The sequence below is a fragment of the Lynx rufus genome, unplaced genomic scaffold (assembly GCF_022079265.1).
Source record: "Lynx rufus isolate CCGP_SWC_20201006 ecotype Redwood Valley unplaced genomic scaffold, mLynRuf1.p SCAF_1, whole genome shotgun sequence".
Classification (NCBI taxonomy): Eukaryota; Metazoa; Chordata; class Mammalia; order Carnivora; family Felidae; genus Lynx; species Lynx rufus.
In genome coordinates this window covers 212,742,614-212,769,622 of record NW_025814823.1, presented here as the reverse complement: position 1 = coordinate 212,769,622, position 27,009 = coordinate 212,742,614, and the positions used below count along the sequence as shown (strand labels likewise).

Here is a 27,009-nt window from a genome sequence, read left to right as displayed (position 1 = left end):
CGTGGCGCAAGCGCAGTGTTCTCGGAGCCTCAGCCCGTCTCTGACCGGCCTCGGTTCTCCTCTCCTCCAGGCCGTCACTGTTGGGTTCCGTCTTCCTTTCGTGGTCTGTAGATGTCGGAGGAGAAGGACAGAAGCCCTTCAGGGAATATGGGAGGCGAGGAGAAGCCGGTGAGCGAACTGAGTGGGACCCGGAGGCTGCTTGGTGTCCACGGTGTCCGACCAGGCGGGAAGGAGGAAGCAGCCCCTGCCGTGTGGGGGCGGCGAGACCCGAGGGGGACGATGGAGCTCCTGGTTGAGTCAGAGCCTCTTTGGGGAACAGATCGTACATTCATAAAGTAGGGTAGGGCCTTGCAGGTCATTTCTGGGTCCATCCTCTTTTTGCAGATGAAGAAACTGAGACCCTGAGTGAGTGCCTAGCTTAGAGCCAGACATCTAATTAGAAGCCTAGAGAGAATTAGAATCTAGGACTCGGGGCTCCCAGAGTAACGTTTTTGACTCACGTTAGGCGGGAAGAGCATTTGAGAACCTCATTTAATCCTAAAACTCTGTAGGGCTAAGAGCTTCGGTTTAAGGAAGGGAAAAACCGAGTCTCCGAAATGTGTCCCACCTGACTCAAGTTTGGGTGATTTATAATAAGTGATGGAAGCTGTATGACCCCAGCTGACAAACCATAGCGAGGTTATACCCTTGCCCTACCTCCTGCTGTAGGCCTTCGATGTCATCCATTGCTTAGGAATAACTTCCAGGTCACTTTCACATCACCAGGTCAAGCTTTTTTATGGCCAACAAATGTCAGGTATTTATTCTGCCAGGCACTGCTGGGAGATGCAGCTAGGAAGGTGAAAAGGATCCAGTGCCTGTCACTAAAAGCTTCAAAGCCTGGTGTGTGAGGCAGGAAAACAGTCATTGTGCAGTGTGATCAACCCTCTGGGATTATAGAGAGAAAGAGCCTAACTCTGTTTAGGAAGGAAGGGCTTGTTTGAGTTCAGTTTGGAAGAATGAGTCTAAGTTCACCAGGTAAGCCTGGCAGGGCAGTGCTTTCCAGGTAAAGGTAGCAAGGGCAGTGAAAAGGCACACCGAGAAGTATCTGTAAGGTTTTTTGCAAGGGATAAGCCTGAAGGGGGACCTACAGCTCTTAGAGTAGTTTTAAAAATCACTGTGGCATTGGGATGGAAGGTGTGTTGGAAAGAGGTCGGGCCACAAGCAGGAGGCCATTGCAGTAGTCCAAGTGAGAAGTGGTGATGTCGTAAGCTAAAGCAGCCTCAGCCCTAACTCTCTGATAGGATAAATCTTCCTATCTCTGATAGGAAAACTGTAAAAGTCACAGTTTTCTCATCAGTAAAATGAAGATGTCCTCTAAGTTCAGGATAGAATGGGAAAAATGCATTCTAAACTATATGAATTAAATTTAGGTGATAAATGCTGCCAATCCATAGAGTTTTCTCCATCTATATTTTTTCACTAAAAAATTATATCTTTATTGTTTTGTAACTTGTTTACTTTTTTTGCTTAATAGTCTATAGTCAGCAACTTTCCATGTCCACAAATACTATGCTATGGCATTCTTAATATTATTATTCTTCATATTATTCTTCCCTTCCATAATAATAATAGTAACTATACAATACCTAATTTTTATTGAATGCTGACTGTGGGTCTGATACTATATTATGCATTAACTCAACTATTTCAATCCTTATAATAACTATGAACTGGGTTTTCTTATTGTCTTCATTATCAGATGAGGAAACAGGCAAAGAACACTAAGTACCTTGCTAAACCCAATATTCTGTAGCCAATGCTCATAACTCTAGTGCTGTCCTGCCTCCCATCACCTGCCGGGGTATGAGTCAGGGACAGATACTCCATCAAACTATTGGACTCCCAGGACATACCTAGCCCAGCTGTCCCAGTCTCTGGGATGGAATTTAATTAAACTACACTCTGTAGATGCTTTTCCTTCAACTCCTATATATCTCTGAGGAAAATAATTCTGTAGCTTCCCTTCAAAGTCCTTGTTCTAACTTTTAGGTTGAGATTTTAGATTGATTATATGTAAATATGCGATACATAAACTCACATATTTTTGTTCTGTTTTCGTTAGAAATAGAGAACAGTTGGGGCGCCTGGGTGGCTCAGTCAGTTGAGTGTCCGACTTCAGCTTAGGTCATGATCTCACGGTCCTTGAGTTTGAGCCCCACATCGGGCTCTGTGCTGACAGCTCAGAGCCGGGAGCCTGCTTTGGATTCTGTGTCTCCCTCCCTCTCTCTCTCTCTGCCCCTCCTCTGCTCAAGCCTTGCTTCTCTCGGTCTCTTTCTCTCTCTCTCTCTCTCTCTCTCTCTCCCAAAAATAAACAAACAAAAATTAAAAAAAGAAATAGAGAACAGTTGCCCAACATCTTCCTAATTGTAGTAGAGATGGAATGGACTTCAGAGTTCTAGAGAAACCTGTTTTAATGTCCTGGCTCTGCTACTTATTAGCTGTATACAAATGGGCAAAATAATTTATATTCCTTGGGCCAATATTCTCATTTGTAAAAAGAGAGGTATTTAGAACATGGAAAACTTTTGTGTTAATTCTCTCCCTCTTTTCCGCGACTCCTATTTGTTTGGCAAATACCCATATGACCAAGACCAAAAACATATAATCAGCTAAGTAGAAGTGTCTCATTCTTCATTTTAAACCTGCACAGAAGATCTGTAATTAACTTTTATTCCTCTTCTTACCAGAAATACTGATTAGTTACATCATTTCTATAGTATAGCAAAGGCATACAGAGTCTTGTAACCCTGTTGGTTAGTACTTTATTGATTAGAATAGACTTAAGGTATGTTCATTATTTATCTCTTGACTATAAATTAACCTTAAAACTTTATGAAATCCAGAATCCCAGAGTGGGGGAAATTTTAGCTCAGCCTGAATTTAGAAGTCGTCGTTTTTAAATTTAGTTTATTTTTTAAATTACACAAGTAATACATTTTATAAGATTCAGAAGAATCACCAAAAATGTCCAACTGTTAAATGAATGAACAATGGAATATTATTTGGCAGTGAAAAAAAGAATGAAGTACTGATGTGTAATGTGAATGATCTTGAAATCATGCTAAGTGAAAGAAACCAGTCACAAAAAACAATATATTGTATGCTTAGGTTTATATGAAGTGCCCAGGATAGGTAGATATATAGAGACAAAGTAGATCTCTTTGTCTACAAAAGTGGTTGCCAAGTAATGGGGAGAAGGGAAAATGGAGTGACCACTAATGAGTACAGGGTTTCCTTTTGGGGTGATGAAAATGTTTTAAAATTCATTGTAGTGATAGTTAAGTGAATACATTAAAACCATTGAATTGTATACTTTAGATAAATTGTATGCTATAGGAAAATATCTCAATAAAATTGTTAGAAAAAAATCAAAGACCACAAATGTATACAAGACTGTAATAAAGTCTCCCCTTCATATTCTCAGTTCTACCCTCAAACTTCTGAAAAGACTGCTGATGTCACTTCCCTCCTTAGAGTTGACCACTGTCAACACCTGCATGGGTGTCTTTGCTGTTACTTAATGTGTGAACCTAGAAAAAGCATCTAGCCTTTTCCAATTTAATCTTACCTGTTGAATGGGAATGATAATAATAGCAATCTCACAGGGTTGCTGAGAACTAGATGTGATTGTGGAGATACTTAGTAAATCGCAAAACTTTGTGTAGTGCAATTTGCTTTAGGGTGTTTCTGTGTGAGCAATCACAGTGAAGTAATTCATTTCTGTGAAGATACCCTTCACAGTATCCCATAATGCATTTCAGAGTTTCCTGACATTGTGGACTGGATAATTCTTTGTTTGGGGAGGCTGACCTGTGCATTATGGGATGTTTAATAACATCCCTGGTCTCCACCCACTATATGCCAATTGCACCTCCCAGTTGTGAAAACCAAAAATGTCAGTCGACATTGCCAGGGGTCTGCTAGAGAGCAAAATTGCTTCTGGCTGACAACCACCAGTATAAACCAACTCTACATTGGTTATTTTTACACAGGACTTACTACTTTAAAACTTTCTATGCCTTCATGTACTTCTAATCAAAGTCCACATTCCTTATGGTAACCCCATAACTTTTAGTGCATGCTTCTGTCTGAGCCCTAGTTTGTCTTAACTGGCGTGATTTCCTAAAACAATGTTGTTGTTAAGTTTATTTTATTTATTTATTTATTTTGAAAGAGAACACACAGGAGCAGGTGCGTGACAGAAAGGAAGGGAGAGAGAATCCCATGTGGGGTTTAAACTCGTGAACCCTGAAATCATGACCTGAGCTGAAATCAAGAGTCAGATGCTTAACCTATTGAGCCACCCAGGTGCCCCCTAAAACAATCTGTTTTAGTCAGCCTGGTTTTCTCATTCTCTCTCTCTCTTTCTCTCATTTTTTCTTATTCTCTCTCTCTTTCTCTCTCTCTCTATATTTCCAACAATTTATTTCCTCCATTCTCAAAATACAGCCTATTGAAATCTTCTTCATCCTTTAAAGTCAGTTGTCCTAACTTATTTGACATCTAATACAGCTGTAGTGCTACAGCTGTATTCTTTCTTCCCCTGGAAATTTCTCACATGTGTGTACCTCACTTTCCCTAAAGAGATTAAGTTTGCACAATGTGGACTGGATAATTCTTTATTTGGGGAGGCTGACCTGGGCATTACGGGATATTTAATAACATCCCTCATCTTCAGGATTTGGGTCTTATGTTTGCTTTTTTCCTAGGGTTAAAATCCTATGAGTACAGTGTCTTGGTAGTACTTGTGGGATGGATGGATATATTGCATTAGACTTTTTTTTTTCTGCAAATCCTGTTACTGCATGCTTATACTAAAATTGCATGCTTTTTTTGTGGCTATATATTGAGTATATGTTCAGGCAAACCTGAAGCGAGAGTCACAGGAACAAGCAAAACAAACGAAATTTGAGGAGTTGAACATTATCAAGTAACTCCTCTCTCTTTTTAAGGCTTTGTCCTGGGGCGCCTGGGTGGCTCAGTCACATCCGATTTCGGCTCAGATCATGATCTCCCAGTTTATGAGTTCGAGCCTTGCATCGGGCTCTATGCTGACAGCCTGTTTAGGATTCTGTGTCTCCCTCTCTCTCTGCACTTCCCCTGCTCACACTCTGTCTCTTTCTCTCTCTCTCTCTCAAGAATAAATAAACATTAAAAAAAAAAAAAGATTTGTCCTTGTTGCCAGTTGTTATTTTGTCTTTGATAGTGGTGAAATTTTTTAGTCTTTCAAAGTCAGATTTCCTGCTCTTTTTTTTTAAATACATGCTAAAATAATATCCTCAAAACTTTTCTGGGTGCAGCATGGAGTGGTGTCAAACTAGATCAAAATATAAAATCTTATTTCTTATTTGCTTGTATAGATAGGTGCCGGGGAGGAACAGCGAAAGGAAGGAGGCAAGAAGAAGAACAAAGAAGGATCTGGAGATGGAGGTCGAGCAGAGGTAAATGTTTTAGAGCTCTGTTATCAAAGATTGAAAGGTGGTAGGAGCTCAGACTTATATTTTGTAAGATTCTAATGCTTTACATGAGGTTGTGAGATGGCACAAGTGTGAGATGGCACACTCAGGAAGAAAATTAGGAAAGTCTGAGAGGGGAAAAAGATTTGAAGCTATTTGTAATTGAAAAAGGAAAACAGCATTGAAGTACGATTGCAAGATAATCTGTGGGGTTAGATTACGAAAATCAGACAGAAAAGTTGGAAAGAAGGGGCCTCATAATTACTCAGTTGTCAGAGTGGATGCCAGCAGTCTGATCATTTCATTCAGTGAGATGTTAGAGATTTGATGTTTGAGTTTACACTGAATGCAGCAGAAACCAAAGAAGCCCCAGTTCCTTGACCCTTCACATTATTTCCATGAGGACTTGTCACTAGGGTTTGGTTATAAGCCAGAGAGATCTTGAGACTTCTCCATTGTAAAGAAAACGCTTACAGTTCCCCCAGCTCACACTAAAAAGAGGAGGCATTTCAAAAGTCATCCCAGAATCAACTCAGTTTCTGGGTGTTCTACTTTAGGAGGCAGTTAAACTTGTCTTCCTACTTTATGAGTTAAACTGCTGTGAACTCTGCTTCATTTTTTTGCTTTAGTCATTGCAATCATTTTATTAGAGACTCCTTAGAAAGCTACCAGAATACAGAAGCACAAAGGAACAGGCCTTTGAGAAGTATACTGTAGCACAGTAAACTGTAAACTGGCTTTAAAGAGCTGCTTTTATTAATGCTGTGTTGCTAAATTTATAGCGATTTCATTTATGTAAGGGTCAGTTTGTAGGTGATCGAGAACTTCTCAGTGTTGCTTAGAGCCCTATCTAACCATTTCTCTTACATTTTGTCCCTTATATCCCACTGTTACTGTGGAAGAAATTGTTGTGAATTTTAAAAATTTGCAAAGAAGTAGAAAAACGTGTATGTTTCCTCATTTGTTTTTCATACTTTGAATACAGTAGCACATGGTATTCCGTCACACCTTGGGAATTAGTCTGCAGATAGGAAACAAAAGGTACAATTAAAGGACTCTTCTGAATAAAGTATTTTAAGTACAGAATGTGATTATATATATTTTCAATGATCTGTCTGGAAAAAAGTTCACAGTGAGATGTCCAGGACCTTTCCTCCTCCTCTGTGCTCCCATCATTTATGTACTTGTCTTATCTCCCTTCTAAGGGCAACATGCAGGTTTTATTCTTCTCTTTGAATCCAGCAAGTATTTTCGTTGAATGGGAGCCTTTACGTTAAATCAATTTATAGTTGGTTAGTTAAGAATTGTTAAGTGGACATATAGTCTGACCAGCTGCACAGACCATTCCTAAACAAGATTGAAACAAAATGGAAAAGCCAGCTACTTTTTATTTCTAGTATTGTTTAGAGCTGTACTTGTAAGGTCATTTAGTTAGAAGAGACCTTAAGAGAATATCTTAAAAAGGAAAAAAAAAATCACCTTATGCAAATAGCAAATGGTAATAATTATCCATTTAAGATATTGACAGCCCACATGTCTGTTGTTATTTATACTTTTCTATTTTTAAAAAAATTCTTACAATAAAAATTATAAGAAGACAGCATTTAGTTCATTTTTTTACTTTAATTTCCAGCAGGATAAGTGAGTGCTTGGTGATTTGGACAGTCCATTTACCATATTGAATAGTAATCATAATTTTTGTATTGTCTATTTTTATTATTCCCTTTTTCTAAAAAGGAAAGCAAGTATTTACTGATCATTTATTTCCTCATTTGTTGTCTTAACAGTTGAATCCTTGGCCTGAATATATTAACACACGTCTTGAGATGTATAATAAACTAAAGGCAGAACATGATTCCATTCTGGCAGAAAAGGCAGAAAAAGATAGCAAGCCAATTAAAGTCACTCTTCCTGATGGTAAACAGGTCAAAGCAGAATCCTGGAAAACTACACCATATCAAATTGCCTGTGGAATTAGGTATAAACTACACCTGTCTTGACCTTCTGTTGTTTGTAACTAAACTTTTTTTATCTTGTCAAGTTTTATCCTTATAATGTTTTTATGTTATTGTGTTTTTAATGTTTATATTATTTGGGATTTTTAAAAATCAAAATGATGTGGAGTTTTATGCTCAAGACTTAATTTCTGAGAGTAGACAGTGTTTCACCTGTTTTGACTTAATTGTCTGTTTTGAAGTTAAAAACGAAGATAGAACATCTGACATTGAGAAGTTAAACTAATAAAAGACATGTGGGGGCGCCTGGGTGGCGCAGTCGGTTAAGCGTCCGACTTCAGCCAGGTCACGATCTCGCGGTCCATGAGTTCGAGCCCCGCGTCAGGCTCTGGGCTGATGGCTCAGAGCCTGGAGCCTGTTTCCGATTCTGTGTCTCCCTCTCTCTCTGCCCCTCCCCCGTTCATGCTCTGTCTCTCTCTGTCCCAAAAATAAATAAACGTTGAAAAAAAAAAAAAAGACATGTGAAAATAATGCATAGACTATGTTTGATGTTAAAAACTTTTATTGGGTTGGGAAGAAATAACTGAGAGTTAGATATATATACTTTGTAACAGAATCAAGCTTTCTTTTTCTGATATGATGGGATCAATAGTTGGTCAATTTATACGAAATGATAAAGACAGGAAAGCATAAATTGATGCATGTGTATAATAGCAGGTATTGTACAAACCTGCTTTGTATAGCCCAAGAGCTAAGAATGGTTCATAAGCGGCTTGAAAAAAAATAAGAAAACTAAGAAGAATATGTGACAGAGACCATGTGTGGCCCAGTCTGAAATATTTATATAGCCATTTACAGAAAAAGTTTGCCAATTTCTGTCTTAAACATTTTAATTTAAAACATGTAAATGCATATTTATTCACTCTATCCTTTACCCTATATTTAAGTATGTAATTATTTCTATTTATTTTTACTGTTTCATTATATGTTGAGTTGAACCACATGCAGTCACCATGTAATTGTCAAACATGGTTGATTATCATCAATTTCATATTGTTGAACCTAAGGCCCAAAAGAACAAATACATAAAGAGGTTTGGGAACCAACCTAGCTGATTACTGGTAAGCCCACTATGCAGCTGGTGGCCTATGAGCAGTTGATCTATGAGCCATGAGTCTTTATTGTGCCATGGACACTGATTAGTACTTTTTACAAAGAAAATGGAGTGTTTCCATTAATTTGACCATTGCTTCTACCTAAACTACTTCTAGCTTATTCCAAAGGAAAGTAAGAAAGAAAATTATAATATCAAGCAGATTTCCATGTGAAATCATAAATAAGTGGGTGTACTCCTAAATACCCATTCAACCTTTCATTTTAGAGATAATTTTCAAGGGCATTTTGATTAAGATATTCCTCCATTGTTTCACACTGAGATTGTAGCCGTGTTGGTATTAAAATTCAAGCTCCTGGGACACCTGGGTGGCTCAGTCGGTTGAGCTTCTGACTGTGCTGACAGCTCAGACCCTGGAGCCTGCTTCGGATTCTGTGTCCCTCTCACTCTGGTCTTCCCCCACTCATGCTGTCTCTCTCAAGAATAAATAAAACATTAAAAAAATTTCTTTAAAATAAAATTCAAGCTCTTATTAGTTCAGGAACCTATTCTTTACATTCTACAGTGTCGTCCTCCAGATTACATTGTAATTTGTCAAATAACCAATTAAGAAAATTTTTTTTTTGAGAACTGCAAAAGTTTACATAAAGCGTTGATGAGCTTTAGGGCTAGAGTTAAGTCACTGATCTGCAAGTGAGGGTGTTTATGGCATTTTTACAAAAGTCCAGGATAAATTCTTGCTATTGTGTGAAAAATTATAGCATGGGTAACAGTTGAAAGGTTTGGATGATCAGTTGTGAATACAAAAAAAAAAAAAAAATGCACGCTCTATTTGCTTTAGAAGGTTTTTCTTTGAAGTTTTGTTTTAAATCTGAAAGTTTAGATTACTGTATCCCTTTGGAAAACTGAAATGATCTAATATGGTCTCTGCATATCTACATTTTCAAAGTAACTCTGCTTTAGTATCTTAAGACACCATTTTGGACCCTAAAATAAAAGCCATTTTCCCCCAAAGAATACAAAGAGTATTAGTTGCCTTTGATCAATTCTTTAATCTTCTGAAAACTATTTTACACCAATATGATAAAATATATTTCTCTCTGCCAAACCCATGTATGTCTCTGAAACTTTATATGATCTCAGAAGGAAAGAAAACATTGGATGTAATTTGTGGGAAATTCAGTGAATTTGAAAGTTGCATTAGGAATTTATGGTTATCCTTCTGTTAGTTCTTCTGAACCTTCAGCCCCTCATTTTTTTATCCTCAAAGCCTGTCCAGACTGTCTGACCTTTGCTGCTTTCCAGTCCTCAGAATTCCTGTGGCTCTTACACTTGGTGTGGTCTCATAGTGTGGTCTTAACCACTTGGTGATCCTTTATGTTGTGTACTCTGTGGTGTGTGTCTAGCTGACTTTTTAAATCCATATTATAAAAAAGTTTTATTGAATAGTCCTTTATTTTGCCTATATGCTTGTCATAAATCATACCATCTTTGGCATTACAGAATTTATTCTGAGGTTAACATTACCTCACAGAGAGAAGATCTATCACAGATATCAAGTACGAGGAAAAGCAGAGGATTACTCAGTAGCCCCTCTTTTTCTTTTTTGGAGTCTAAATAGCTTGGCTTTGTGTAAAATTCATTTGGAGAAATTAAAAGATTAGTCAAACCACTGAAAATTGTTTGTTTATCACAGTCGTCGTATCTGCTTAAATAAGAGGCATTAAATGTGAAATAATAGTGTTCTGGATTTTCAGGATCCTCTAGTTACACTTGGGTACATTTTGGAGGGGTTTGTTGCTTTTTCCATTTTAATTCAGAAAGCTATGATACATAAACTATAATATAAATAATACATGTGTTATTATAGAATATATGTAATGTTTATTTTCGTGTTATTCTCAGATTAAGTGTTGTGCTACAGAAGATTCTTTTTTATATTCTTTTGTTTATATATATATACATGTGTGTATATTTTTTAAGTCAAGGCCTGGCTGACAACACCATTATTGCTAAAGTGAATCAAGTTGTTTGGGACCTAGACCGTCCTCTGGAGGAAGATTGTACCTTGGAGCTTCTCAAATTTGACGATGAGGAAGCTCAGGCAGTAAGTTTTTATTCAGTAGTCACTGAATTTCAGGATCAAGGTTCCCGTTTCCGGTCTCTTCCTGCTCGCACTGTCAGTGGGTTTAGAGCTTATTGGTCTCATTGTCATATTTGAAATCTTCATTTTGTCTTTGATTTAGGGAGCATTGTGAAAGAGTTTGCTTTATAAATTTAAGAAGTGAACTTGAATGAATTTATCTTCATTACTAGATACTTCAGTGGGAAATATGTTCTGGGATTTTTATTAAATTTTTATTAAAAATTGGTAAAGCAAGTAAAAATTGGTTCTACTCTATCAGTCAGTACTTAAGCAAGATGTATAGATTTTACAAATAAAATTGAACATTTCCTTAAACTACTCCCCTATTGGACAATTAATTTCCATATTTTCCTCATCTTAAAATGCAGATTTGCTGAAGCACTATAAAAATCAACCTGCATTTGATGTCATGGTTTTCTTATTTCTCCTTGATGGCATACCATATAAAGGGAAATAAAATATTTTGTTTTATTATGATAGTTTACTTATGTATATGTATTAATGCTTTTCAGATGTATTCTGAATTCCTTACGTTTTTTATGAAAATCATTTTTGGGGGTGCCTGGGTGGCTTAGTCAGTTAAGTGCCTGACTTCGGCCCAGGTCATGGTCTCGCAGTTCATGGGTTCAAACCCTATATCAGGATCCATGCTGGCAGGGTAAAGCATGCTTGGGATTCTCTATCTCTCCCTCTCTCTCTGCCTTTCCCCACTTATGTTTTCTGTCTCTCTCAAAATAAATAAATAAAGTTAATTTAAAAAAATCATTTTGGTACCTTACAAATAAATCTTGAAAGTATAGCTTTGGGTATATTCTGACTCATCTGACCACCTTAAAAGCCAAGTATAGATGACCCTTGAACATGGGTTTGAACTGCATGGGTTTACTAATATATGGATTGTTTTTCTATAAATAAATATCTGTGAGTATTTTTTGATGAAATAAATGTATTTTCCATATGATTTTCTTAATATTTTTTTCTAGCTTTATTGTAAGAAGACAGTGTATGATATATATACCATACAAAATATGTGTTAATTGACTGTTTATGTTATTAGTAAAGCTTCTGGTTGGGCTGGTCAGGCAGCTTCAGGCTGTTAGTAGTTATGTTTTTGGAGAGTCATGAATTGTACTAAGATTTTTGACTATACTGAAGGCCAACATCTCTAACCCCTGCATTGTTCAAGGGTTAGCTGTACTGCCATCTGTTTTCAGCATCCATATATTTGTCCTTGTGTTTTATAGTTGTGTTGTGGGGACAAGTTCTAGCACCTTAGTTTTTTGAAGCCAATAAAGAAAAAGAAAGTGTAATTTTTAAGTGGTGTTCCACGACTCAATGAAGGTCACAGGATAGGACATAGGTTGTGGGATATGGGCACATTGACTCAAAAGATTCTGAGCAATTATGGTCAATAAGACAGTGACATTGTGATTGGCAGTTGTTTTCAGGTAACAGAATCCATCCGATTTAAATTAATGATGCTAATTTGAATTTAATTAGTTTGAAAATGACTAAGCCAGATGATTCCTAAGGTACAAATGCAACTTAGTAATTAGAATCCTTTTAAATTATTTTGGCTCTGCATAGAATCATACCACTGTTTATACATTTATAAGTTTAGATTTTTTTATGTCTTGGGTTTATTTTTAGTAAATTTTAAATATCTTTTTCAAGACAGCTATATTTACAACATATATGCTCAGACTCCAACCATCCCATTTTTCTTTGTATTTTCAGGTATATTGGCATTCAAGCGCTCACATAATGGGTGAAGCCATGGAAAGAGTCTATGGTGGATGTTTATGTTATGGTCCACCAATAGAAAATGGATTCTATTATGACATGTACCTTGAAGAAGGGTGAGTTATTGAGCTGAATAAAGAAAAATAAATTCTGAATTACTAAGGGTCCATACTTTATTTTTAAAGAGTTCTCAAGAAAGAAGGAATGATATCAAGCTTATTGCTTAATAGTCAACAGGTATTTCCACTATGAAAACTTGAAGTCGTGTAGTAACTTTTGAGGTGGTAGTAATTTATGAAAGCTCTGTTATAGACAGAAGTATAGCCCTAAACTATGTTGGGAAATAAAATAAGCGGGTCATAGAAGTGGAGGGAGGGTGCAGTAGTGGGCATAGTCTCCATGATGATCAAGATAGAAGCCACTGAAAATATAAAATATAAAAATGATAATGATACCTAGTTTAAGATTCTAGTATATGGTGCAAGGGTCTATTTTTTTATATTAAAAACTCTTTATATTTTTATATTTAAAACTCTTCACTTTTTTTAAAGAAACATTCCTCCAACCTATTATGTGAGTAGAATAAAGTGGAATGAGATTAATTACGCTTCCTTTTCCTTCAGGGGTGTGTCCAGCAATGATTTCTCTTCTTTGGAGGCTTTGTGTAAGAAAATCATTAAAGAAAAGCAAGCTTTTGAAAGACTGGAAGTTAAGAAAGAAACTTTACTAGAAATGTTTAAGGTAAATTGAGATGTAAAGTATGGCCTCCACTTTTATATCACTTATTATTGTTACTTTAAGTTGTCACACAGGGGTTTAGTGTACTAAGTTGAAGCCGGTTCTGTTCTTGATAAAAATGTAACAATATTTGTAAAACATGAAGTATTGACATATTTATTTTCCTATAATGCTTCAGTAAGATGTATTCAAGTTATGTTTTAGCTGTAGTGTTCAGAGGTAAAAATTAAAGGAGGGTTTTTAAAAAAAATAATTTTTCCTATTTATAGTACAACAAGTTCAAATGCCGGATATTGAATGAAAAAGTGAATACTCCAACTACCACAGTCTATAGGTGAGACTATCAAGTGTCATTAAGTGTAACTGGTGTATATGTCATTTTAAGTCTTTGTTAAAATTCCTTTCATTTTATCTCTAGGTGTGGTCCCTTGATAGATCTCTGCCGGGGTCCTCACGTCAGACACACTGGCAAAATTAAGACTTTGAAAATACACAAAGTAAGCAATGTAACCTTAAAGACTCTATATAAATGTACTTATCTACTGTAGGTATATGTTTAAACTTCTATTGGTTTCTCTTTCTACCTATTTTTCTGTTGCATGTTTAAGGGTGGGTTTTTTTTTCTCTTGCTATCTACTTTTTAGCTGAAAGTCTCCAACAGTGACTGACTCACCATTCATCAGCAGAGCACGTGGGGATGGGGGGCTTTCGGGGCTTTACAAAAATCACACAGTCATGCTTCTAGAGTTTTAAAGCTCACTGTTAATGTGTGCTTTTGTCCTTCGTTTGTTTAATAATTACTTTATTTGCACTTTTTTTTTTTTTAATTTTTTTTTTCAACGTTTACTTATTTTTGGGACAGAGAGAGACAGAGCATGAACGGGGGAGGGGCAGAGAGAGAGGGAGACACAGAATCAGAAACAGGCTCCAGGCTCTGAGCCATCAGCCCAGAGCCCGACGCGGGGCTCGAACTCCTGGACCGCGAGATCGTGACCTGGCTGAAGTCGGACGCCCAACCGACTGCGCCACCCAGGCGCCCCTATTTGCACTTTTTAACCAAACTAGTCCTGACAGTTTTTACCAATTGGTAAATATTTTATGGGTGATTATTCAAATGCACTTTAAATATCATAAGAATAATTGAGTCATTTCAAGATATTTTTTGTTGGTTTTCCATTTTTGTTTAATCATATTATGGGAGATGTCCTTGCGTTTCATTCATGGAGTTGTGGTTTGAGTGGGTAATTGAGAGGGAGTTATTTTTGAGGGAATTAAACAGCCAGCTTTGTACTCAGAGCAACTGTGAGATGTTTGCTAAGTGTGCACTTTTTATACCACTTTTTTGTCATAAGGACTATTATGAATTTGACTCCTAGGCGACTATGAGAAATAACATCTAACTCAAAATAAGCGAGATATTAACAGGTTTGAGTATTGTTTCATGATTTATCTTTGCTTTCAGAATTCCTCCACATACTGGGAAGGCAAAGCAGATATGGAGACTCTCCAGAGAATCTATGGCATTTCATTCCCGGATCCTAAAATGTTGAAAGAATGGGAGAAGTTCCAAGAGGAAGCTAAAAACCGAGATCATAGGAAAATTGGAAGGGTATGTTAAAAAAGAATAATGTTGCTAGACTGAATTTTCTTTATTTTCATTTGAAACTTCGCTGTATTAAGAATTTCCTTTGGAAAAGATGTTGTGGTTATTTTCAGTAGTTTTTATACTGTGTCCTATATAATCCATAAATTACTTCCTGATTATCTTACTGTTATCTTACTTATCGTTTACTATCCACATTATCTTTCTAGGGTGTGCTCGGTACTACACAAATACTCATTTTAAATACTCCTTTTATTGAGAACAAATGCTGACGACCTACAGTTTTCTGTAAAAGGCAGTACAGCAATGTTTTATACAGCTGGGAGATGGAAAGTTTCCTGGTCTCACTGACTTACTTTAAAGATGTGGAAACTGATTTCCCCTAAAGTGAATCTTCTTGTTGCCCAAGGTGACATAGCAAGTCACTGGTGGGTACCACAGTGTCATTTCCTTTATTATTCCTCGACCCGACTGTTCTCTGGACTGGAAGTTATATTTGGTTAAAATATTCCTTTCTAAAATTGTGTTCACTCTGTGCCATCCACTACTCTGCTCCCTTGAGGGCCTGAAAAAAATTCCAGTGGTAAGGAAGCACCAACAGTTGGGGGGCTGGGGGTGGCCTCTCCAAGGATCCTGGGCATTTTCGGGAGGAGAGGCAAGAAGGTAGGAGGGTTTGCTTCTTTCACCAAACCCGGGGACAGCCACCTTTGTCTACATCTCCTCTTTCATTATCACTGTCCTCTTTCTAGTCTTCTTCTTGCCACTCCTACTTTAAAAAAGAAAAAGAAACAATAGTCACATCTTGGAGCTTTGAGGAATTAAAACTATGAGAACTCCCACTGGATAATAAAGAGAACTAAGACCCCTGCTCCATGTCATTCTTGGGTAAACTTGACTGGATTTAGGAATAGAACATGCGGAGAATGTACTTGTGCTAAGTTGTAAATCAGCAGCAATTCTATCCTCCTGAGTATACCAGAAATGTTGACATGTTTTCTTTGATTCGGGAATGGCACACATTAAAATGCCAGATACCACGGTTGTAATCTGAACTCAGGAGCCCAGAAGTTTATGTTGATGTTACATGCGTGTATAAACATTCTTTTGCTTTTCTTTTACTCAGGACCAAGAACTGTATTTCTTTCATGAACTCAGCCCTGGAAGTTGCTTTTTCCTGCCAAAAGGAGCATACATTTATAATACACTTATTGAATTCATCAGGGTAAACCATATTCATTATTTTCTTCTGTAAATTTAGGATATAAGTTGATTTAATTAAATAAGGTCTGCTAAAAAGAAAGATAATCTTGTATTTGAGAAGAAATATTTAAAAGAATAAAATTGCAAGTCCGAGTTTTCATGAAATGTTTTAAAACGTTCCTTTTTCCTCGTATGTGATTTTGTCCATGTACATTGGTATGTACACAACAGAGAGGCTGGTGAGCTTGAGGTGGGACCTGAAGCCCTTTACCTGGGAGCTCGATATGCTCTTTGACCATTTGTTTGTGTTTTCCTCCAAAAAACAAGTTAATCTTTACACTGCTTTTTTATTCTTTATAAAATAAGAAGTCTTTTCAAGCATAGGTTTATAGAGAATAATACCACCAACATCTGCATACTCACCACCTAATTTACCACATATGTACATTGGTACATATTTGCTTCAGATTGTTTTATTACAGTAAACTAATACAGAGTAAAGCAAAAAGCTCCCTTTTGGGACCCTTTCTGATCCGTTTCCCTCCTTGCATAGAAGAGATCAGTATTTGAAGTTAGCATGGATCCCTGTTATTTAATACGTGCCCCATATACATGTACCCTAAATTCTGTGTCTGTCTGTAGTTCAAATTGACATATGCAAAGTCTCATTGTGTCTCGGTCGGCATTAGGATTTTTTAAATCCAGTTTAGTTTCACTTGTTACTTACTATTCTCTATACCTGTCACACTGTGCCCATTCCTTTCTTGGTGGGCACTGATGTAAGTTCTAATTTTCTCATATTACAAATCATTGTTTTGATAGGCCTCCTTATGAACGTGTGCAGGAGTTTCTTCTTCGGTATATACCTCAAAGTGGAATTTCTAGATTACAGCATGTGTGCATCTTGGACTTCACTAGATAGTATAAAATTGCTCTTTATATTTTACTCCCACCAGAAGTATAAACTTCTGTTTTCTTCATGTGTATTGCATTTGTTTTCTAACAGAGTGAGTATCGGAAACGAGGATTTCAGGAAGTGGTCACCCCAAACATCTACAACAGCCGACTCTGGGTGACCTCGGGCCACTGGCAGCACTATAGTGAGAACATGTTCTCCTTTGAGGTGGAGAAGGAGCTGTTTGCTCTGAAACCCATGAACTGCCCAGGACACTGGTATTGAGCAGCTTTGACTTTCTAGCAAAGATTTTCCCATGATACAATGTGTCTTGGATTGCTCTCCCTCCTTCAAAGGAATTTTTGTTTAAAGCAAATTATGGAATCAGAAGAATATTTAAATACAACCATTCTGTGATATTATAATATTCTCCATGCCCAGTTAGATGCTCAGATATGTAGACATCCAAGAATGGCACTGGGGTAATAGCAGTGAACAGGCAGAATATAAAAGAGAGATTGAATGTAGACATAGCAGATTCTCTAGATTTTTTTTTCTTTCTTAAACATGTTCTGTTAAAATCTACTGCTAACGAACTGAGAAATCTTCCTTGCTTTGCAACTGTTTTCACTTTCTAGCCTTGAAAGTTGGGTAGAGTGATCAGGGGAAGAGTAGGTAGCTCGGTGCCTACAGGTCCTGGCAGCAAGGCCTCAAGGGTGAGGGGAGAGTGGAATCTCCATAAGGGAACTGGGTTGTAAGTCAGGGAGCCGACTGGGTTTCTTCTTAGTTCTCCCAGATTCTCTAACGTTGCTGAAGTACCTTTAGACTGAAGCAGTTTTGGGAGTGACAGGAAAGTACAGTCTTTAGTTTCCAGTATGTTAAATGATTTGTATGGAGCTAAGATTTTTTTTTTTTTTTAATGATCATTAAAGGCAGTCCTCAAATGAATGGAAATATTGAGTACACGGATTTGACTCCAGACTCTTGGGAATAAATTTTTATTCTCTCTCTTGGTTGTGGATGGTCATACTATAATTTATTTGCTGTTTTATTGATGCTTACATTGTGGTATGAAGTCCAGAATTTAAGAAATGTTGCCTGTTTGGACAGCCTTTCATATTTTAGAAAAGCAGTTTTATTCTTGTGAAAGTAAATATCAGTGGGTTTTAATTTTCTGTTCTCTTTAGCCTCATGTTTGATCATCGGCCAAGATCCTGGCGAGAGTTGCCTCTCCGGGTAGCCGATTTTGGGGTACTTCATAGGAATGAGTTGTCAGGAGCACTCACGGGACTCACGAGGGTACGAAGATTCCAACAGGATGATGCCCACATATTCTGTGCCATAGAGCAGGTATTCTGAGACTCTGGGATGAAATATTCTGAAAGAATTGTGAAGAAAGTCAAGGAAAAATTACCAATGTCTATTTTGTTTTTGTTTCTTTTAAGATTGAGGATGAAATAAAAGGTTGTTTGGATTTTCTGCGTACAGTATATAGCATATTTGGATTCTCTTTTAAACTGAACCTGTCTACTCGCCCAGAAAAGTTCCTTGGAGATATTGAAGTATGGAATCAAGCTGAGAAAGTAAGTGTGTTTTTCAGCATGCTTGAATGCTATTTGACTGAAATGAACTTGTTCCAAGAAACCCAAGCCTCTTTATTTTTTTTTTTAAATTTTTTTTTTCAACGTTTATTTATTTTTTTTGGGACAGAGAGAGACAGAGCATGAACGGGGGAGGGGCAGAGAGAGAGGGAGACACAGAATCGGAAACAGGCTCCAGGCTCTGAGCCATCAGCCCAGAGCCCGACGCGGGGCTCGAACTCAAGGACCGCAAGATCGTGACCTGGCTGAAGTCGGACGCTTAACCGACTGCGCCACCCAGGCGCCCCAACCCAAGCCTCTTTAAATGGATAAAAAGCAAAAGAGAAAATTAAAATGGTTCATAGGTTGAGTAAACTAGGTTTTTTTAATGTATGATTTTATATTAGAAATGGTTGAATTTTTTTTTCAGTCATTGAGCTATAACTTGTAAAAGGAAATGGGAGGAAGTTAGTCAAAAGATAAAAACTTCCAGTTATAAGATAAACTGGTACTAGGAATATAACATACATTGTGATGACTGTAGCTACTAACACTGTTGTATGATATACAGGAAGGTTGTTAAGAGAGTAAATCCTAGAGTTCTCATCACAAGGAGAACATTTTTTTCTTTTCTCTTTTTATTGTATCTGTATGAGATGATGGATGTTCACTAAATCGAATATGGTAATCATTTTACAGCCTATGTAAATCAAACCATTGTGCTATGCTTCTGAAACTTATACAGTGATGTATGTCAGTATTTCTCAGAAAAGAGGAAATTTGTGTATTTTAGGTGGACCAAATTCTAACGCAGAGAATAGGAGGGATTCATGAAAGTAATTACAGTATTTTTAGTCTCAAATTAGGCTGGAAGAAGGGAAGTTGCGGATGAACAAAAATAAAAATGATTTTGCTTTGTCCTTAGCAACTTGAAAACAGTCTGAATGAATTTGGTGAAAAGTGGGAGTTAAATCCTGGAGATGGAGCTTTTTATGGTCCAAAGGTCAGTATGAAAGTCTATTTGAGTAATGTGATGTTTATTTTGGAGTGAAGAAGAGATTACTTTAAAATAAGTTAAGAAAGAAAGAAAGGAGGGATGGAAAAACAAAGAAAAAGAAAAGAAAAAGAGAGAAAGCCAGCCAGCCTTGTTACAACTACTGTTCAGCTTTAATGTAGACAGCATCTTAAAATAACCCAGTCTCTACTTCTTAGATTGATATACAGATTAAAGATGCAATTGGTCGGTACCACCAGTGTGCAACAATCCAGTTGGATTTTCAGTTGCCCATCAGATTTAATCTCACATTTGTAAGGTGGGTTTCTGGTGTCTGCTCTGAATATTCATTTTTAGGGGACTATAAAGGAATATATATATATATAAAGTAAAACATTTTTTTTTCTACCTAGCCATGATGGTGATGATAAGAAAAGGCCGGTGATTGTCCATAGAGCCATCTTGGGGTCAGTGGAAAGAATGATTGCTATTCTCACTGAAAACTATGGCGGCAAATGGTAATTTTTGTCCTTGTTTTTGTTTGGAGAATGTAAATTGACTAAGAAATGTCTACTGTCCAGTTTAGTTGCACAGTGGAAGAGAAGAATGATTCTGATTGGTGACTTCTAATTGATGACAGGTGTACAATAAGGAATCACAACCTAAGCCCAAATTTTTAGCTTTAAGAAATATATTTTTGGGGCGCCTGGGTGGCGCAGTCGGTTAAGCGTCCGACTTCAGCCAGGTCACGATCTCGCGGTCCTTGAGTTAGAGCCCCGCGTCGGGCTCTGGGCTGATGGCTCAGAGCCTGGAGCCTGCTTCCGATTCTGTGTCTCCCTCTCTCTCTGCCCCTCCCCCGTTCATGCTCTGTCTCTCTCTGTCCCAAAAATAAACGTTGAAAAAAAAAAATTAAAAAAAAAAAAAAAAAAAAAGAAATATATTTTTTAATTTTGTTAATGTTTATTTATTTTTGAGAGAGAGAGAAAGACAGCATGAGCAGGGAAGGGGCAGACAGAGAGAGAGAGGGAGTCACAGAATCCAAAGCAGACTGCAGGCTCTGAGCTGTCAGCACAGAGCCTGACACAGGGCTTGAACTGACAAACCATGAGAACATGACCTGAGCTGAAGTCAGACGCTTAACCGACTGAGCCACCCAGACCCCCCCTTTAAGAATAATAATCATCATTATTTTTATTTCACAACTTGATTTGTTTGAATGTTATATAATACTTTCTAATTAGGAGTTATACACTGAGAAGCACATTTGTTGTTTTGATTGCTTTTCTTTCTTTTTTTTTTTTCCAATATATGAAATTTATTGTCAAATTGGTTTCCATTTGATTGCCTTTCAAGTAACTTTGGGGATTAATATGGTTTTGATGTTTTTGTCTGAGTGAACAAGAGTAGGCTTTGGGCTTACACTGTGTGCTGATGATAATAAGCATGTATTTTGACGTCCTTGAGAAGCCAGTTGTTTTTTAATTGGAAGTACCGACTCCAAACTGATCAACACTTTTTGTCTTGTTTCTGTGAGGTTATGCTTTTGCTGGCAAGATCTGAGCGCATGCCTTCCGTTTTGTTTTTAAGCAATTTTCTCTGTTGGCCTGCAGTTTGTGAAGGCAGTTGAAAGCGGCACAAGGTTGTCAAGCCCCCGTTCTGTAGAGTCTGCTATATTAATTGTACTGATGCAAAACTTTTGTAAAATGTAAACCCTACGTACATACAATATGTTTGTCCCTGCTCTCAATGCGCTTTGCAATCTGTGTAGCAAATCAAACTTTAGTTATGGATTTTCCTGATTTAAGGTTACTTTTCTGCTCCTGAATCTCTTCCCTTTAGTCTTTATTGGATATTACGGGGGAAGGGGTAGGGGTAGTTTTTTTTAAGTGGCCCTTACATAATTCAGGAAAAGATCTTGAAAAATAGACTAAGAGATATGCCATCCTTGTTTATGAAAGGGCCCCAATCCACATTAAATATTTTTAATTTCTTCTAAAGGCCCTTCTGGCTGTCTCCTCGCCAAGTAATGGTAGTTCCAGTGGGACCGACATGTGATGAATATGCCCAAAAGGTAATCCTTAAATATGACTTTCCTTTAATTTCCTGTCATTCAGCTATATATCCTTGGTAAACCAACCTGCTTGTGGTATAGAGATATGTTACTATTTTCAATCTGTGATAAACCTGAATAGATTATATTACCTCTTTAATACTTTCCTACATGGTTTCATGATCAGAAGATGTAATTTGAATAGTGTCTATATATTCTTGTTTATTTTAGTGTTTAGAATTAGGAAATAGTAAATGCCTCAGGATGATGTGTAAATTCAAATGCATAATGTATTTTAAGCTGCTCTTTGACTCAGAGAGTAATTTTGCTTCACTTTTTTTTTTTGTTAAAGTTTATTTATGTTGAGAGAGAGCATGCATGCATGCGTGCAAGTGGGAGACGGGCAGAGAGAAGGGGAGAGGGAGAATCCCAAGGAGATTCTGCACTGACAGTGCAGAGCCCGATGTGGAGCTCGAACTCAGTAACCCTGAGATCCTGACTTCAGCTGAAATCAAGAGTCAGATGCTTAACCAGCTGAGCCACCCAGGTGCCCCGGTTTTTAATGCACATTTCTTCAATTATTTATATATATATTTTTAGGTTAATGGCATGCCCGACCAATGTTTTGCCCTACCCACCAAAAAAACTACCTTACTAACAGATATGTAAATATCCATTCATATTTCATACCTTAAAAACAATTTGTTCTGTTATAGGGACAATTTTATACTAAGGAATTTCAAATCAGTAAAAGTTGTGTTATAAATAAGCATTGTTTCATAATTGCAAGCTAAAAGTAGTAAATTGGCTAGTTAATACAGACAGATCTGAATATCAGCAAACAATATTGTAATATCAAAGCCATCATGTTTCCAGATCATCAGAATAAATTGCACTCAGGTCTTAACTGCCTTTAAAAAAATAAATGAACATTAGGCCAGCTAAAAAGCAAATCATTCAGACATACTATATTTCTATTACTGCACATAGTAGTTTTAAGTACAAGTGATGAAAATCAGTTATGTTCCATGGTTAGTTGGTTGTACTTTATCTTATTTGTATTGTGAAAGCTCACATGGTAGGAGAAAGGTCTGTAATTAAATAACTCATTTCTCAACTGGAGACAAGACTAACTTACTCTGTTCCATCAGTGGTGGTGGGAAGCACTTAGAATTATACCGGGGTGGGGTTTTTGGTTGTATAGAGTTGACAGGGGTTGGGAAGCACTACTACTGATACTTAATGACTGGAGACCAGAGGTGCTAAACAGTCTGAGATTACCAGGCCACCTCCCCAGTTATAGAATAGCCCAACTCACGTACACGCAAGGGCCCATGTTAAGAAACTAAAACACCGGTGCTTTGGGGTACCTGGGTGGGTCAGTTGGTTGAGCATCCGATTCTTGATCTCAGCTCAAGTCTTAATCCTAGGGTCATGAGTTCAAACCCTACAAAAAAACTGAAACACTGGTGCTTTATTCTTTAAAACATGTTACAGTCAAAAGTGTAGTCTTCTTCTGACACTCTAATAAACTGTGTAAGAACCCTTCAGAAATTTGCTTACTTATGCAATCCCAGCAGATTCATTGATTAATGATCACTTACACATAACAGCCTATTAGTGAAATATAAATGGTTTATTCAGATCTTTTTGTCATATTAGTGGTAATGGGTAGTCAGGTAGATGGGAATTTTAATCTAGTTTAATTTAACTTAAAATTAATAAAATGTAATGTTGCTTTTTTGGAAAGGAAAAATACTGAAAACATTATTTAATATGCAAAAACTTAGGACAGTAAAGTGGAACTAGTATTTTTGAGGGAGATAAAAAGGCACAGAATGATAATCTGTAATGTAGCTTGCTAGATTCCTGGAAGTTTACTTCAAGAAATCTCAATTTGATCTTTGCCTCTGACTTCATTATTTAATAAACTTTCTTTTAATCAAAAAGGAAATCACTGTTTAGAAAAAAAATTACTTTTTAATATTTCTCAAACTTGGTATTATATTTAAATTATTCTTACAGAGTTCTGTTTACTTAGGTCATATACATAGAGATGTTAAAGAAATAATTAGTGTTAAAAGAATTTTATGTAATGGTTTGTATTCTCTAATAACATAAAAGAAGTTTATTAAGATGCTCTTAGCCTATTGTTTGTGCGTATCAACATTTTATTTTAAAATGTTGCATACACAGATGGCAGCAGTGGCTGGATTCCTGTTACCAACTTGCTGCCTTTTTGAGGGATCAGAAATATTACATTCTCTATTAGACTGGACATCCATCATTGTATATTAATATGGAGACTGATTAATAATTTGTTTCCTGACAACTATTTAGGAAACTTAAGATATGTTTGCAAAAGGATTTGTTTTCTTTTGTAATGCGTTTTAACAGAGCTGATTAAATTTAGCTGATTGCCTGAATTCTGATTTTTAAGGATTTTCTAAAACATTTACCTCTCAAGAGCAAAATACGACATTTTAATTTTTAAAAATGCAGTCTCAGGGCGCCTGGGTGGCTCAGTCGGTTGAGCGTCCAACTTCGGCTCAGGTCATGATCTCGCTGTCCGTGGGTTCGAGCCCCGCGTCGGGCTCTGTGCTGACAGCTCAGAGCCTGGAGCCTGTTTCGGATTCTGTGTCTCCCTCTCTCTCTGACCGTCCCCTGTTCATGCTCTCTCTCTCGCTCTCTCTCTCTCTGTCTCAAAAATAAATAAAATGTTAAAAAAATTTTAAGAAAAAATGCAGTCTCAAGTCATAAATTAGCAATATGTGCTTCAGTATATCTATTAGCATTCTTTTTTAATATCTGTATGATTATCCAAATCATGTTAAACCATTTAAGATCAAAATACAGTTCTTACTTTAGATCTAAAGAATTCTGTATCTTTTTAAATAGGTACGGCAACAGTTCCATGATGCTAAATTCATGGTGGACATTGATCTGGATCCGGGCTGTACGTTAAATAAGAAGATCAGAAATGCACAGTTGGCACAATATAACTTCATCCTAGGTAAGAAAGGGACTTACCAAAGAAAATCTGCCAAACTATAGGAGAACACTGAAATCTTGAGACTCAGCCTTAAGAGAATTGTGGTCATCAGTTTAGTTCCCTCCAATCTAGACTCTTAAACTATTAAGTTTGCTCAGTTATTATAACAAAGGGAAATTTGGGTGTGAAAAGGAATAATCTTTAAAGGTTTGTTTAAAACTCTTCTTTTTTCTCCTATTCCTTCATATAGTAAGTTTTTTTGTTAAGTTGGCTGGTTTAAGTGAATATAGTGGTTTGAAGCATTGTAAAGTGATATATTTTTTTAAATGAAAAGATTTTTAAATTGGTCGTCTAACTGTACATGGTCACCTGAACGTTTTATTTTATTTATTAGTCTATTTAAATAGACTTTATTTTTTAGAGCACTTTAACAGCTGTCCCATATACCTCTTGCCCAAAGCGGACACAGCCTCCCCCACTACCAGCATCCTGCACCAGACTGGTATCTTTTTTACAAAGGCCACAGTTTACATCAGTGTTCACTGTTGGTTTTGTACATTCTGTGGGTTCGGACAAATATATAATGACATGTAGCTACCATTGTGGTATCATAGTGAGTTGTTTCACTGCCCCGCAAATCCTCTGTGCTCTACATACAAAACACTCTCTCTCTCTCCTAACCATAGGCAACCTCTGATTTTTTTTTTTTTTTTTTACACCTTTTCCATAGTTTTGCCTTTTCCAGAATCTCATATGGTTGGAATCATACTATACATAGTCATTTTAGATTGGCTTCTTTCAGAAAGTAATATGCATTTAAGTAAGTATGCATTCCTTGCTTTAAAGCAAGTAATATGCATTTAGATTCGCTTCTTTCAGCAAGTAATATGCATTAAGTAATATGTATTGTGTATCTTTTCATGACTTGATAGCTCATTTGAACATTTTAATGAGTCAAAAGCTACATGGGGGCTTTTAGGTCATAGGATCATTTCTGTTCGAATGTTCAATAAAAACTCTTCCATCTGACAAAGCTTTGTGTCTTTTGTTTTAGTTATTGGTGAAAAAGAGAAAGCCAGTGGCACTGTTAATATCCGCACAAGAGATAATAAGGTACATGGAGAGCGTACAATTTCCGAGACCATCGAGCGGCTGCAGCAGCTCAAGCAGTCGCGCAGCAAGCAGGCAGAAGAAGAATTCTAATGAAGAGCTTTTCCCGGATTGTCTAGCGGGACAGATGAACAGAGTTTCTGTAACATTAATTTTACACTCTAGAAAACATCGATTCATACTGAATTTGGAATAGTTTAGCAGAGTCTGCATAGGTGACTGCAGGGTCAACCTATTTTGTGACCCTGACAGGTGTTAGACGATGGGTATTTGGAGGAGGTAATTAAAGGAGACAATGTCAAAATGATTTTATTTGTTAAATGAACACTGGAGTACTGGAAATAAAACACGAGGAATGCTTTAATGTAATGTGGGAGGATGTTTTTATAAATTTAATGCACTCGAAAAATAAAAATTTTCAAATTTGGTTAAAAGAAAGACTAGAAATGGATTATGTTGTAAAAATAAAAACTTTAATTCACCTAAGTTTCAACACTTGTCCTTCGCGTACGTATATGCTTACCTGGAACAAATTGTGTGATTCAGTATTTATCTTTAATGTTTTCTAATATGATATCAGTTGGGAGTGTCCACTGTTCATAAACCGGGTGATGGGCTAGGTTCCTGCTTCTCGGGCAGAGGATGGCATCTTTTGGAATGTCACTTCTTTTTGGATGGAAACAATTAAAACCAACCCTGGCTCTAATATAAGTAGATTTGCACAAAATTTTAAGATGAAGATGAGTCTTTAAAGGAAGACATGTGGCCGGCAGGCTGCTCAGGGCCATAGCATCCCTGGTTATGCAAATCCCCTATCCTCTCATAAAGGATAATTTTTTAATTTGCTACCAGTGAATGGTGATTGGGAGAGACCCACAAAATAAGATATTCCTTATGTGGGTATACAGTATATTAATTCCTCTTAACACAGTCATCTTAAAAAGGCAACAGCCTGTTCGTTCTCTAATAACCCCAACAGCTTGTGTAATAGAGTCACTTTGAAACAAAACCACTTTGCATGGATCATATCCTCACTTTAATAAAGGAGATAAGACCTTTAATCATAGGGATTTTTTTTGGAAATTTTATAATTAAGTCTTCTGTATAAATGTCTTAAGACTTAGCCTTTGACAGGCTTTTAATGAACTTTTGTATGTGTCTTGAGAAAAACTAATTATATATTTGAACCAGAACTCTGCATTCCTAAGTCATGACACCAAAATTTGATTCATTGGATTTTTACTTCTTTACAATTCATTGTATCTTAATTTGATTTTTCTTCAGTTTGAAAAAATCCATATTATGGAATCATTTTAAATGGCTTCCTTAATACATTATCCAAAAACCAACTATAGTTTAGCTAGATTTTTTTTCAGTACTTATTTTACATA

The 27,009-nt window shown here is 36.8% G+C and overlaps 1 protein-coding gene across 1 annotated transcript; it reads left to right on the top strand.

The window, feature by feature from the left end:
- The first annotated feature begins 30 nt into the window (after positions 1-30).
- TARS1 (threonyl-tRNA synthetase 1) lies at positions 31-26,027 on the top strand. The gene is made up of 19 exons (XM_047093680.1): positions 31-168; positions 5,403-5,483; positions 7,286-7,476; positions 10,551-10,674; positions 12,451-12,572; positions 13,080-13,197; positions 13,464-13,528; positions 13,613-13,691; positions 14,657-14,803; positions 15,921-16,019; positions 17,004-17,170; positions 18,080-18,242; positions 18,338-18,475; positions 19,398-19,475; positions 19,685-19,785; positions 19,880-19,984; positions 21,465-21,537; positions 24,415-24,529; positions 25,563-26,027. Exons 1-19 carry the CDS (start codon positions 112-114, stop codon positions 25,709-25,711), a joined length of 2,172 nt encoding a protein of 723 aa, XP_046949636.1. The 5' UTR covers positions 31-111; the 3' UTR covers positions 25,712-26,027.
- Positions 26,028-27,009: the final 982 nt, after the last annotated feature.

Excerpts from the sequence above, each read along its gene's own strand:
- TARS1 (XM_047093680.1), top strand. The coding sequence starts at position 112 with ATGTCGGAGGAGAAGGACAGAAGCCCTTCAGGGAATATGGGAGGCGAG. Across the intron at positions 18,243-18,337 it reads TATTCTGTGCCATAGAGCAG|ATTGAGGATGAAATAAAAGG; the intron begins GTATTCTGAGAC and ends GTTTCTTTTAAG. Across the intron at positions 19,786-19,879 it reads TTTAATCTCACATTTGTAAG|CCATGATGGTGATGATAAGA; the intron begins GTGGGTTTCTGG and ends TTTTCTACCTAG.